Source organism: Polypterus senegalus, chromosome 16 (genome assembly GCF_016835505.1).
Source record: "Polypterus senegalus isolate Bchr_013 chromosome 16, ASM1683550v1, whole genome shotgun sequence".
Lineage (NCBI taxonomy): Eukaryota > Metazoa > Chordata > Cladistia > Polypteriformes > Polypteridae > Polypterus > Polypterus senegalus.
The window spans coordinates 99,704,974-99,720,429 of record NC_053169.1 but is presented as its reverse complement, the minus strand read 5'-3'; the positions used below and the strand labels follow the sequence as shown (position 1 = coordinate 99,720,429).

At 42.1% G+C, this 15,456-nt stretch overlaps 1 protein-coding gene across 4 annotated transcripts in view; it reads right to left on the bottom strand.

The window, feature by feature from the left end:
- LOC120516316 (1-phosphatidylinositol 4,5-bisphosphate phosphodiesterase beta-4) overlaps nt 1-15,456 on the bottom strand; it is a 266,954-nt gene that overhangs the window by 125,651 nt on the left and 125,847 nt on the right. For all 4 annotated transcript variants that reach the window (XM_039737903.1, XM_039737905.1, XM_039737904.1 and 1 more), the window contains exons 4-5: nt 3,953-4,050; nt 1,196-1,276 (exon numbers count right to left, since the gene is read on the bottom strand). In XM_039737903.1, the coding sequence (XP_039593837.1) occupies nt 1,196-1,276; nt 3,953-4,036 (165 nt within the window). In that variant the 5' untranslated portion in view covers nt 4,037-4,050. The remainder of the gene's footprint in view (nt 1-1,195; nt 1,277-3,952; nt 4,051-15,456) is intronic.

Sequence of the window (15,456 nt, the reverse complement as noted above, 5' to 3'; positions counted from 1 at the left end):
ATACACAGTTTCCATAAAAGGATAAGAACTGACCTGGAAGGATAAAGAATTGAGTGGAAAGAGACTTTTGTTTTGGGGTATGTTCAGCTGCTGAAAACACCGCCTGCCTTTTAATCCAATCAGAGTGGAGATATGTAAGATGAGGCGTTAAGCATTAGCTCAGCTCTGTTATGTTCATTCATTTGTCTAATAATGTGTAACTTTGCTTAGTGACTATTCCATCGGCCACTGTGATGCAGAGGATCCTTCTTCATGAAGAGAAATTAAAGATGCCATGGAGGAGCTTCCTCCTGCCTGATTCTTCAGGTTGATTAACTATTTTAAATACTCAAAGAGGTCCTAGCTGAGGCCAAAATGTCTTTCTTTAATATTTTTCCAATTTATTTCTTCCACATTTCTCTGCTAAATATATGTGTATGACTTATACAGGGTGGGCAACAGAGCAACAGGGGGCACTCTATGCATAAGCAACAAAGTTTTCACCACAGTCAAGGAGGTTCACCTCCCCTTCATTTCAAGTTGGCTGCCCATATTAGGAAACATCTGACAGAAGACAGCATCAAAGGCCAAGCATTCAAGACCACTGTCCTACATTTGACCTCCCCTAGATCATCACCACCTTCGTCTGCCTGGTTTTTTCCTTTTATTTTCATGCTGTTTCAAAGTACAAATGAAAGTAAAACTCATTCCTAGCCTGGTCTGACACCCTCCCCTGGGACTCGATAATCTGATAATCTTTTAATCCTCTCCCTTCATATTTTCACTTAATCTCCCCTTTTATTTTTTCCTTGGTTCTCCCCACTCCTCTTTTTCCCTTGATGCTCTGTTTCCGTGTTATTTCGAGACACCTGGAGGGTACTCAGTCAGATGACCGTGTAACTAGTCTTCCTCGTCTTTATTTGCAGCATGCGTATCGCCCCAGAAAGTCCTCACAGATAAGACTAGTCAGACATAAGCAGGGGTCCCTGATGGTTTGAGGCCTACCTCTTGGACAGATCCTATGGGGGTCACGACGGAGAGAGAGAGAGCAAGCACAGGGGTGCCCTCATTTTGGTGTGGCGGTTCTCCCTCTCTTCTTCTTCTAATACTTGACATGGTGTGGCGACACGCTTAACCCCATGTGATCAATTATGAGGGACTGTTCAGATCATTTGCCACTTTTATTTAGAAAACAAAACAAGATGGCACTTCTTACCTTTCCTTCACTTTTCCATGTCAGGAAGAAACCAAATTCATCCACTTTAAAAAGGCAACTAGGTTCAAACACAAAGGGGTCCTAGAAAAATAGGAGGAGAAGAAAAAATGGACTGGTTAAGTATTTCACATTCGCTCTCCTTCATCTCCATCATCTCCTCATTCCAAGTGCATTTCGCCACTAGTGAACACCTGGCAAAGGGGCACTGCCATCTTCATGCCAGAGCACTCTGCTGGATCAGACTGATTCCTGACCCAGTGACGAGGTCACTGCCAAGCTCAGAAGTGGCATAGCTTTTAAGATCATTGCCATCGGGCATGTCACCCAACCTAGGAGGTCATGAGAGAGTGCACGGCCAATAGGAGGAAAGGGCGGGCAAACGTTCTATTGGGAGTTACGAGATACAGTGGCGTATTCAATCCCCTTAAACGTCATCCTGATTTTCTGCATGACAATAGATTTGTCCATGTATTTATCCATTCTATAATTTGAATGTGGACTCTCCTGCTTTTCCAAAGTCAAAATCAAGTGTTTGCCTATGGATTCAAGGCCTACACCTTCAGACTTTGTCGAGGGCCCCTTTGTTTCGATGACAGCCTTCATTCTTTTGGGGGTAGGTAAGCTGCTCCCAGTTTTGCACATTGTTCATGAGGGATTCTTCCCCATTCTTTCTAGAGACCCTCTAGGTTGGTGGGATGGCCATTTTCAAAGACTGACACAGATTCTCAATTGAGGTGAAGATTGGGGCTTTGACTTGGCCATTCCAAAACGTTCACCTTCCTGTTTGTGGTCTCTTCCAGTGTCACTTTGGCCTTATGGTCATTGTCATATTAAAAGATGAATCTTCTCCTGAGCCAAAGTAGGTTCATAGCAGGCTGGAACAAGTTCTCCTGCAACATTGTGTCATATTTGTGCCCATCCGTTGTCCCATCAACTCTGACAAGATTCCCAGTTCCAGCACATCACCATAGCACAATGCTGCTGCCACCAGCGAGGCCTGGGCAGTGTTAGTTTTACATCACACATCCCTCATTGAAGTCGGGCCAGAAAGTTCTCTTTTGGTCTCATCTGACCCTAAAACCTTCTCCCACATCTTAACTGGGGTCTTTCTCATGCTTTGTAGCCAATGTCAGATGTGCTTTCACGTGGGACCTTCTTAAGGAATGGCTTCATTCTTTGCTAAACCTCCCAAAGAGGCCTGTTTTAAGGAGAGCTCTTGAAATTATGGTACCCAGCCACCTTCACTCCAGTGTCATCCAAAGAGCACTGCAGACTTCTGAGGGTGACGGTTGGAGTTTTAATGGCCACACTCACCAGTCGACGTCTTGCTCTGATGTTTGGGTGTGGAGGGATGGCCAGTTCTGGTCAGAGTCGAGGTGCTGTGATGAACCTTCTACTTTTGAATGATAGCAATGGGACATTCAGACTCTTTGATATTTTTTGGTAGCCATTTCCTGCCTTCTGCATTTCAGTGAGTTTGTTTCTCACATCAGCAGATGCTCCTTTATCTTCATTTCTGCAGGGACTGCCCAAGAAAGACTATGGCCTTACAAAGGGGGCTTTTTATATATTGTGTCAGTAGGAGGCGCTATCGCTCCTCCAAACCCGCAGACAACACATCCAGACACCAGGTAAAAGTCCCAGAAATAAATTTAAATACTTCAATCATGTGCGCAAAGCACCTCCACCTCCACAATAAACAATAATATTCAATAATAATCAATACAATAATAAACAATAATCCTCCACTCCACCCAGCAGCTCCGTCACACTTCCTCCCAACTCCGGCTCCATCTGCTGGGTTTCCTTTTATAGTCCTTGACCCAGAAGTGCTTCTGTCCTTCAGTCCATGTGTTTCCATAGCACTTCCGGGTCAGATGAAACTCTTCTTCTTCTTCAGCCCGGAAGTACTTCATTTCTTCCATCCCCGTGACTAGGGAGTACTTCTGGGCTTTAATAGAAACACTCGTGCCTCCCTGCAGCATCCCCTGGAGGCTCCCACGGTATCCAGCAGGGCTGTGAAGCCGAACTCCATTGTCCATGATGCCCTGCTGGAATTCGGGGCACCTCCATGTTGCAGGGAGGACTCCATCTAGTGGCCTGGGGGTGTTGGCCGGGATAAACTGCTGGCCATCTCTCACAATATATAAATAGAAAGGACTCCCAAGTAGGACCTCATTATGTCACCTTTGTCACCTGTCACCTTTGTGATTCATTCATCATTTGTGTAAGCACAGAGGTGTCAATGCTTAGGCATGCATCGACTTTGGGTTAAACATCTACAGGAAATGGTGGATTTGGACTTCACCCTCAAAACACGGGATGGATAAATATGTGGACAAGTCTTTGGTCATGCAGACAATTAGGGTGACTTTCTATGGGATTGAAGACTTTTTGCCAGCCACTGTGTGCAGAGAGACTCTCTACATGGCAGTTGAAGATCCCATGGGCTGCTGCAGGGCAGGACTTTGTGTTTTGCATGCTGACATGGTGCCAGGCACTAGTAGATATAACACAGAGGTGACGTTAGAAAATATGCCAGGCCAATAGAGTCGAACACTTCAAGAAACTACTAGAAGCCCACCTCTTTAATTCGAATTTTTCTCTCTTAATAAATGACTAGCATTCCCTCATAGTGGTGATATGGAGGTTTTCATTTCCTTTGTTGGCCCCTAATCACTTCTCGGTGGTGGCACTGCCACTGTCCCCCGGCCCGAGCATATCATAGTTAATGCAAGTCGATTTCTTTTTCCTTACCTCTTCGTATCGGTCAAACTGTGTTCCATCTTGCAGAAACTGCTGCACCGGTTTCAGCCAATTAAATTCATATGCTTTCGCCATGATTAGTCAGAAACCTGAAAAACAAAAGAATATTTTATGAAGCACTCGCCTCTTGTTTTTTTTAATAATCACTCATGTACTCCTAATTATAGGCAAAATGTCTGAACAGCCGATGTGAAAACAAGTTTATTAATAAGCCTTCCACATTCCTCATGGCCTTTAAGAAGCGTGTACAACATGTATCGAATACTGAAAACATACTAAAAAATAAAAATCAATCCGTCCTTGTTTAACCTTCTGAGGGGGTCTTGGTCTGCTTGTCGAGTAAATTGACTAATGAAACGTCCCGATTTAGAAGATGAAGGAATCAATTGAATTTCTTTGTATACACACAATGGCTTCCATCTCACCAAACGCCATTACAGAGAACTGCAGCTGGTGCCCTGGGTGGCTCAACTGGCCCTTTGGGAATTTCTTCATGATACCCCTGCCACGCTCATAAGTGCCATCATGCAAATGAAGCTCTGATCTAACCGAGCTTAAGGAAGACCCCTGTCGCCTGAATGGTTCAAGGTGAAAGGTGCCTGTCACACTTGTCTCCTCTAAAGTTGCCTCACACAGCAAATGTTCAGCTGGCATGGAGTTGCTGAATGTCACAAACTCTGATCACATCAAAAAATAAAACGAAATGTAGGAAATTCAAAAAGGTAGCCCACCAAACGTGTATTTGTGTTGCTAAACCTTGTGGAAAACTCCTTAGACAGTATAAACCGCCAGAGAAATGGATTTCCCTCATACAAAGCATCTACGAAGGGGGTCTAGCAAGGCCCCTTTAAGGTCAAAACTGGAGATTGTGAACTTAGCCACGGCAGGGAAGAATAATGAGATACAATGGACCCTGTGGACACATAGTTAGACGACCTTGACTTGATTCCAATAGCAGTGAAGCTCCATGGAGCACAAAAGCAAAATGGATTGGCCTGTAACAAGAAAGGTAATCCTGTGCAAACAAGACCCAACAACAGAAATTCAAAAAATGGTCCAAAACAGAGCAAACGGTAGAAATAACAAATCCCAAAGAAAGTAAAAATCATAAAATAAAGTTCCAAAGACACAAGAATCCACTAAACTCTCACAGCGCATTCACAAAGGACCACCAGGAACTGTGGGAGACGCTCCAGATTAGGACGAAGGGGCGGTTCCTGTCGATGATTGGCAGATGGCCCCGCCTCTTGGAGGATCAAATGCAAAACACAGGGAACATCACCAAGGCATCACCAACAAAGCACATAATACGTGAAAGTAACGTTAACATTTAAAGGAGTGACCTGAAATTGAACACAAGACACACTGAACAGTCAGCGTGGGTTCAGACAAGGGAGGTTAATGTTCTACAAACTATGAGGAAGCAACAAAAGGGTATGACCAGAATGGTGCATAAGAGATTATTAATCTGGATTTGTTAATCTGTGCCACATGGGAGGGTGGGCATCAAACTAGAAGAGGTGGGAGTCCAGGGTGTGGCGTGCAAGGAGATTGCAGAATTGGCACATAAACAGGAAGACATAGGTGATGGTGGGAGGAATCCTATCAGAATTTGGTGAAGTTAAGAGTAGTGTCCAGCAGGGGGCAGTGCTGGGGCTGCTGCTATTTTTAATAAATATAAATGATTTGGACAGGAACATAAAGAACAAGCTGGTTAAGTTTTCAGATGATACCAAGATAGAGGGATTGACAGGTAACTGAGAATCATCACAGAGGGACTTGGACAGCACACAGGTTTGGGTAGATTGGACGATGAAATTTATTGTAAGTAGATGTAAAGAATTACACGTAGGTTTGAATACACAATGGGCGGTCAGAAAATCGGCAGTACGCCTTATGAGAAGAATTTAGGAGTCGTAATGGACTCTAAGCTATCGACTTCCAGACAATGTTCAGAAGCCATTAAAAAGGTTGACAGACTGTCAGGTTATATAGCGCCTTGATGTGTGGAGTACAAGTCCAAGGAGATCCTGCTGAAGTTTTATAACCCACTGGGGAGCCCTCGTCTGGAGGTCTGGGTGAAGTTTTGGACTCCAAGTTACAAAAAGGACAAAGCAGAGCTAGAAAAGGTCCAGAGAAGAGCAACTGGGCTGAGTCCAGGACGTGGACAGCAGAAAGGTGTGGGGGAATTTGTGTCAGATGACAAGGTCAGTTAATGTAAAGAATTACTTGTAGGAAGTAAAAACGTGAGGTTTGAATACACAATGGGTGGTTTAAAAATTGACAGTACGCCTTATGTGAAGGATTTAGGAGTCGCAGTGGATTTGACACCATCAACTGCCAGACAGTGTTCAGAAGCCATTAAGGAGGCAAACAGAATGTCAGGTTATATAGCGCCTTGATGTGTGCAGTACACGTCCAAAGAGGTTACGATGAAGCTTTGTAACACACTGGTGAGGCCTTATCTGGGGCCCTGGGTGCAGTTGTGGGCCCAGCAGACATAGCAGCACTGGAGAAAGTCCAGAGAAGAGCGACTAGGCTGATTCTGGGGCTACAGGTGATGAGTTATGAGGTTAGAAAATTGAGAGTTCACTTCATGACAAGGATTTAGGAGTTGTACTGGACTCCACACTGTCAACTGCCAGACAGTGTTCAGAAGCCATTAAGGAGGCAAACAGAATGTCAGGTTATATAGCGCCTTGATGTGTGGAGTACGAGTTACAGGAGGTTCTGCTCAAGCTTTATAACACACTGGTGAGGCCTCATCTGGAGTCTTGGGTGACCAGACCTGATCAGATTTGTGGCAGATGAAATTTAACGTCAGCAAATGTAAAGTATTACACATAGGAAGAAAAAATGTGAGGTTTGCAAACACAATGGGGGATCTGAACATCGAGAGTCCACCTTATGAGGAGGATTTTGGAGCGGACACTATAAACTGTGTTCAAAAGCCATTTAGAAGGCTAACAGAATGTCAGGTTATATAGCGCCTTGATGTGTGCAGTCCAAGTCACAGGAGGTTCTGCTCAGGCTTTATAACGCACTTGTGAGGCCTCATCTGGAGTTTTGGTCTCCAGGGTACAAAAAGGACATAGCAGCGCTAGAAAAGGTCCAGAGAAGAGCGACCAGGCTGAAGGGGTGAGTTATCAGGAAAGATTAAAAGAGCTGAGCCTTTAAAGGAGATGAAGAGGAGACCTGACTGAAGTGTTTACAATTATGAATAGAGTTAGTCCAGTGGATCGAGACAGTGAGTCTAAATTGAGTTCATCAAGAACACGGGGACACAGATGGAAACTTGTGAAGGGGAAATTCCACAAACATTAGGAAGTTTTTCTTTATGCAGAGAGCCGCAGACACTTGGAATGATTGACCAAGTAGTGTGGTGGACAGGAGGGTCCCACAAAACTCGACTTGATGTTTTTTTCAGATGTATTAAGTGGAGAGGACTGTTGGGCTGAATAGCCTGCTCTCATCTGAATCGTCCTAATGTTTTAATAAAACAAGAACATGAACCCCAAGCTCCAGGCTGAAATATAACAGTATGAAGACTAAATCACCTCCATGACTACAACCTATGATCTGATCATTAATTCAAAATGAATCAACGGGCTTCCCGCAAATCTGAAGAAAAAAAAGAAAAAAATTGTATTCACTTCCTTTCCTGTAGAAAGTGTCCGACTCTCCACACAGACGAAACAGCGAGACGATTCGCAGGGAGCGCAATCAAGCTGTCAGGATCAAAGACCTCACCAAGCCTTGAGCACAGCCGCACTGATGTTTCCGCCTCTGTTCTTCCAAAGGCTTTCAAACAGGCACCTTTTAAAGAAGATGAACTTATTTTCAACCTCGGTTTCTCTGCATTTTTTCTGGGATTACACGACTGACTACTTTACCGACGTCTTCCTTCATCTTCTCTAGTGGCTGCATTTTGCAAGCTCGTCTGGTCTAATTCCTGCCAGCCTCGATTCTTCCTTCCCCTCCTTTTATTCCCCTTTTCAGTCACACATCTCATGATGTCTGCAGTGCTCAGTGCTCTGTCTCAAAGATTCTTTGCTTTGTTTTCACATTGGAATAACCTTCGGCTTTTCTGTTTAGACCACGACTTGATCACCGGTGTCATGGCGTTACGCACCCGCCACGTCTGTTGCTCCTATGAATGCATTTTTTTAATCTTTCCCAGCTTTGAAGTTCTCTCCAAGGGACCCTGGACCATCTGTTGGATTGACAAATGCAATGCGTCTTATTAAGACATGGGACCCCAAATCTTTATCGTGATCCTGTCTTTCTTTTAAAACAGGAATTCCTGGCTGGGACCCCAATGCTCTCCTATTTCTTGATTTCTCCTTTAATTTACATCCTGTAAAAAGGAACAATCGAATCACTTAACATGGTTACAGCAGATCCATGACTTTCCTCCTCATCTTATAAATGACTAACAGTGACATCTGTAAATTTTTGGATACGCCTGTCCCTGTGGCAACTTCAGCACTGGAGTTCACTGTGACATTATTTATATTTGAAAAAAGGCTGTCTGTACTATTGAGCTAACGTGTAGTTGGAAAGTAAGGAGCTAATCAAAGATGACACCCAAATTATGGACTGATGCTGTGGGTTCAACCATCAACGTCAATTTTTAGCCCAGAGGGGTAGAGAGGACAGAAGGATCAGAAACCAAAATAAACCAAGAAAGAGTCGGAAAATAATGTCGTAAACGCTTCAAATCTTGAGAAAACTGGAACAGTCTGGATGAACATTACATTGTCTCTTCGATGACGTCATCGTCACACGGTGCTGACAAATAAAACAGCTGATGCAAATCCCATGGAACTGACAGAACAAAATCACGAAAAAAACAACGTGAAGTAAACTTTTAAGTGAAGGTTCTAATCCAGAGAAAAATTCAGACGTGAGAGTCAGTAGGCTTTGTGCCCTAGGGACCTGGTTACCAAAATTATTCTAAAACATTTTAGTAATTATTCACCACTCTTTCTGATCGTAAAATGTGTCATTACAATAGCAATTGATGAGAAAAATTCAAAATTCATTGCAGATTTCCGGTATTTGAGGGTTCCTCGATGAGGGCATCATCACAGTGTGCTTGGAAATAAAACAGCTGATGCAAATCCCAGGAACTGACAGAACAAAATCATGAAAAAAACAACGTGAAGTAAAAGTAAACTTTTAAGTTAAGGTGAGAGTTAGTAGGCTTTGTGCCCTAGGGACCCGGTTACCCAAATTATTCTAGAGTATTTCAATAATTATTTACCACTCTATCTATCTATCTATCTATCTATCTATCTATCTATCTATCTATCTATCTATCTATCTATCTATCTATCTATCTATCTATCTATTTCTGTTTTGATCCTGCCTATTATACCAAATTAGATAGATAGATAGATAGATAGATAGATAGATAGATAGATAGATAGATAGATAGATAGATAGATAGATAGATAGATAGAAATATTCATTTTAGTATAGATGGCAGAATCACAAAATTAGATAGATACATAGATAGATAGACAGTGCAGATGTCTATTTCTGTTTTGATCCTGCCTATTATACCAAATTAGATAGATAGACAGATAGATAGATAGATAGATAGATAGATAGATAGATAGATAGATAGATAGATAGATAGATAGATCTATCTATCTAAAATAGGTAATCACGATAGCAATTGACTAGAAGAATTCATAATTTATTGCAGAATCCCGGTACTTGAAGGTGTTCCTCAAGATTGACTCTTTCTCTTGCACGATTTGGCTCAAAAATGAGTCCTCAAATCATCATCTCATAACGGGCTTAAGTTTCGAGTTTGGTATTTTTCCATCCAGCTGTTTTAGCTCTAGACCATCCTGAAGAAACTGTGACACATGCACACCCATCTTCGAGATGCCGATGTATTCAGTATCAAGGGACCCTAATACGTTGAGATCCGGAAATTTAAATTTTGGATGAATCTAAAGCTTCCGTTCCTCCCCCACAGACGATAGGTTATGGTGGGGGAGGGCGCCAAGCAATCATAAAGGGAATACGATTCTGTGGATATAAGAACTTCAGAAATGATACCAAGGACATTTTTATACCTTTAGGTATGAAGCTCAGCAAAAATTAATAATTAATGTGTTTTTTTTTCCATGAACCCCATCAACGATCACAGCTGCGCGGCTTTTTGTGTTACTTAGGGGGGCTAAAATGCTGGAAATGCCAAAGTTCAAGTCCCAAGTAAAGTCCATATGGGAAAAATCAGATGGCTCGGAGAATATCGGAGATGACAGAGATAAGTCACAGATGACTATAATCTGCCTGACAGCGGCTTTGAGTTACAGAAAGTACTGGCCCTTCCAAAGCTCATTTTAGTGCTGACCTTCTGCCTGCACCAGCAGATCACCAGGTGTGCAAAACAGCAGCAAGCGAGGGCTGGACTATCAATTAGCTCCATAGGAGGCCTTTGTAGGACAAGCCGTCATCCGGTTCTGGAGCAGCAGACGGACACAGAGACTTGGTGACGAGGCACCCACATCACAGAGACAGCCGCCGCCGTTACAGCATCTTAGCAGCTTCTTCCCTTTGGAAAAAATGGGACAATAAAGGCAGAGTGCTTAACAAAATGACAGAGAAATGTGACGCATCTTGAATGAAATGGATGTTGGTAGCTATTTGGGACTAAAATAATGACTCCATGGAGGGCACTGATTCATGACAACAAATTCGTCTAACTGGCATTTAGCCTTTCATCTGTCTAATAAATCTCCACCTTTATACTGTAGAGTCAAAGCATCCGGATCCCAGTGAAGGCGAGCAGGTTGACATCGCTCGCCTCTGTGTCTTATTGTACTTTTATTGTATGATGCAGTCTCAGATGTTCATGTGAAAAAGTAAGTACACCCCATGGAACGTTTTTTCATTTTCGAGTGTGTGTGCCACAGAGGACAGATGGGCATCCTGGCTGGATGATGACATGACCTAGATGGAAAGGTGCCAGGGGATGGACAAACAGAAGCCAGGGGCTGTTCCATCCCTTATACATTAGATTTGCTGGAGGTGTCCCAGCTTTGGACACCCACAAGGGGTTAATGGGAACTGAAATTTGGAAGTACAGCCTTGTTGGGGTCCCTGGTTCTCAAACAACACGAAAGTGCTCCCCACAAGTCAGGCTGGGTCCGGTGCAAAAAGGAGCCTGCTGCCTTACCTCGAGGAGTAACAGTCGGGCAGAAGCGGGCAACACTCAAGCGCAGACGGAAGGAGAGGATAGAGATCCTTTGCTGTATGGTTATTGGTTCTGCTTCACTGTGCAAAATGCTGGGTGGATTAAAAAATTCCTTTATTTGAACTTGGGACTCTGTTGGGTGTTACTGAGTCTTGGGTTTGGGGCCCAGTACCCAGACACTAGAGCTCTTTTGGGAGGATTTCTGGCCATCTACTTGGCAGGGACCTGCAAACGTTTTTATTATTGTGACCAAACCCGAGACCCTGAGCAGCACAAGACAACATCTCTCGCTGAATTTCAGCAGGATTCTCCCCTCTCTGTCCAAAGGAATCCCACTACTGTGCGTTGGTCAACAATCGTGGAGCGTCTGTGTTCATTTGAGCAGACTAATAGGAGAGCGATGTGCTGTACGAGTTTGAACTGCCTATAAGCCTTTGCGAGCATATTCTATCCATTGTGGTTACCTCATAATTTTCAAATTTTTGATTTACCTTCGTACATTATAAACAAGACAATATGTGAAATATTAAAATGTGTGCTCCAATTTAAATGTGTAAATATTAGAAATTTGTCATTTTCTGCCCACTGACAAGAGGTCCTTAGGGGGCTGGATCCCTAGAAAAGAGTCAAACCCTAACCTTATTTTTGTAAGCACTGTCCTTGAAATAGTCTATGACAATCCCCCACATGCTCCTGTTCAAAATCTGTCATTTTTACCATTCTGGGAGTGGCTTTAAGGGGGCTAGGACCTCCAGTAATAAAATCAAATGTCAGGAACATGATCACATTTGCGATCAGCAACCTCGGAATAAAATCAAGCGACACTCCACATGACTATCTAACCGATCACCACTTTTTTGAAGTTTTGCAAAATGGAGTAAATCTGACCTCTTGTATCCCATTAGGGGGTGAACCCCTCGGTTCGGTTGATGTGGCAGACACAACTTCAAGTTCTTCTGATCATTTTTATTGAAGACGCTTACTGGGTTATTCATAAGGCTGTCATTTCCTTCACAGAATATGGTACAACAATAGCCAAAAAAGTTTTACAGTGTTAGGGGTACCCTGAAAAAGCTTGACATCTTGCATAACGAGTCACCAAGATGTGTTAAATGGTATGTCGTACGTGAGGGTTTTCTTATAATGGGGTGTCAGGAAGCACCAAAAAGTAATAAAAGTGATTACAACTCGTTCGGAAGTATGAACATAAAAAAAAGGAAGAAAATAAAATTTCTCACGAGACGGTATCTCCAGGAGGCTAGGTCGGTACAGAATCTGCATGGGAATGTGTTTGTGTATGTACTCAATAAACAATCGTCCCTTAATATAATGGATTTCATTTTTCTTACAGGTTTGAAACGATACATGAAAATAGATACAAAATACAGGACTATGAGTTTGAATACTTTGAGGCAACTTTTTGGCAGTTCCGCCATGCTTATTATTTTTATTATTTATTACAATCCTCATATGTTTGAAAATGAAAGACTTTCTGAATTTATGGCCAGGTTTGGGCTACAGACCCCCCAGACCCCGCACATCTATAAATGCCCTTATACGGTGCATCGTTTTGATAAGAGAGAAGACTCCACGATGGCAGCTGACCTCTAGCTTACCATCTGGTGCCATCCTGCCAGTGACCTAATAATTGGAGTCTCGACGGGGTGTCTTGTCAGCTGCTGGAGTTGTTTTACAATTAGAAAGTGACACCAAGGACAATAGTAAGGTCCAGCTGCTTCAAAAAAACAACAGCATACTCTCTTTGTAAAGTACCTTGAAACTTGTTCACCTGAGGAAACCATCACCTAAAATACGGTCTGTTTATTTAAGTGGATGGAGATTGGCAAAATGTGGCCAACAGGGGGTGCACCTACACCCCAAACCCCTCAGACACCACTTCCCAAAGGGTTGATCGAAAGCGGTGATGGAGGGACGGCCCCCCTCGATGCCCATAGCTGGTTGTCAGTACACTTTGACAAGCAGGCACCTCGGTGTCTGGAGTGCACATCCCATCCAGTTACATAAATGGTACCCCTATGGGTACATCGCGTAAATACTGACCCTTACCTTTCATATACTGCAGTGGTCCTCTGCAACATGAGCATGGAAACTCCACCACTTACTGGACAGGTGTATCTAAACCAAGTCTACATAAATTATAAGTCACCAGGGATCATCACTCTGCCACCCCAGCATTAAAACAACAGCCAGGTGTTGTAACCAAAATACAAATTGCAGGGTCTCCTCTGCCCTCTTACTCAAATCCTCCCAATCCTTGAGTTGCAGTGTCCGGTCACTGTCTGTGTAACATCTGCATGTTCTTCCCAAGTCAATGTGGGGATTTTCTACCACCTAGTATTGGTGTGAGTGCGCCCTCTCCTGGACTGGAGTCACATCCTGTCTTAGCTCAGACATGGGACAGGCACTGGCTTCCTGCATGGATAAATGAGCCAGTGCTTTAGACAAAATGTAAAAAGGAGCGCCGCTATGCCTTTATGTCAGCGTGCTAAATTGTATTCTCATTTTAACACTGAGGTGATACATTTTGAAAGTGGGATGATTTTTAAATCTGTCTTTTAATTCACACATTTTTCACTACACACTAAACTCAAGAAGCATTTTATCAGCATACCCCTTAATTTAGAATTCAGTGAAAAATTGTTTTGGGCACATTTAGTAAATTTGATAACATATAATATAATACATATAATATTAAAAGAAATAAAATGACATCTTAAAAGTCAGATGTTTTCTTCACTTTTGTAATTCTAATCTATTATATAGTGCCTTTCATATCAATCTATTTTATCCTGCCTACTACACTAAACTAAAATCTGTCTATCTATCCTGCCAACTACGCTATCTATCTATCTATCTATCTATCTATCTATCTATTATATAGCGCCTTTCACATCTATCTATCTATCTATCTATCTATCTATCTATCTTAACATTAAATGATAATGAAATAATAATACATTTTATTTATATAGTCTCTTCTCTATGCATGTGGTATCAGCTAATTAAATAGATAAGACAGACAATAAAAGGCACTCTATAATAGATTGATTGATTGATCAACGCAAACATATAAAAGACACCACATAGAACAGATTAACATCTAGACAGACAAACAGTTGACGCAATATAGTGCCTTTCATATATATCTAAGATACTAAGATGAGGTGTCTTTCCAATTTACCAGATATCATACCGTTCAGATACATTATTTTTTAAAATATAGTGAGTTTGTCTAATATTGTGCTTTTCACTGACACACATATTGAAGTGAAAGTAACATCTTATAGACAGAGATATTCTGTAGATAGGAATGGCACTATATAATAATTAGACAAACACAAAAGACACTCTATAATAGACTGAAAGACAGTGAAAGGTTCTTTAGTAACACTAATACATACATATGAGAGACACTGCATAGAGGATTGCAATAAGTAGACAGAGAAGTCACTCTTTAGCTAATATAGTGTGTTTAATGTACAGTATAACAAGATGTAGTGTCTTGCCTATCAACTTAAAATGGTTCCTTTAACATCTATGGTTTATGTTAATATGGTGGTTTCGTTTAATATTGTGCCTTTTATAGATAGATAGCATAGTTGGCAATATTAGATCGATACATAGAAATTTAGTGTAGTAGGCAGGATTAGATAGATAGATAGATAGATAGATAGATAGATAGATAGATAGATAGATAGATAGATAGATAGATAGGATAGATAGATAGATAGATAGATAGATAGATAGATAGATAGATAGATAGATAGATAGGACACTATATTATAGTCAGACAGATATGAAAGTCACTATACAGTAGATAGGTACAGTATGTACATACTAACATACACACACGTTGGGGAGGCACTATATGACAGACATATATTACGCAGGCATCGTTTACTAGAATAGGCAGATATAACAGGAGCTCCAGCATAGATTTTAAAGCCTAAGCAATGGAAGGACAGAGCCCAGGTGATGCGGACATTCTTAACGCATGTCCAGTTGTTTCAATTCTCCCAGTACAGGAGAAACATCTGTTCTGTAGAATGGTAGATGTTTGGAGCCTACAAGGTGTAAGTGGGAAGAAACGGCGAAGGGCAGGACGGATGCCCTCTTCAATGGCCTTACCTTGTCAGGCTCTTTTGAACTTTCCCTTCCTCCTCGCCATGCTAATTCCAGAGGCAGATGACCATTATACAGTGCTTGCTTATTCATCAGTGTCGTCAGCCTGCCCTCCGCCATTGGTCACAGTGAGTTC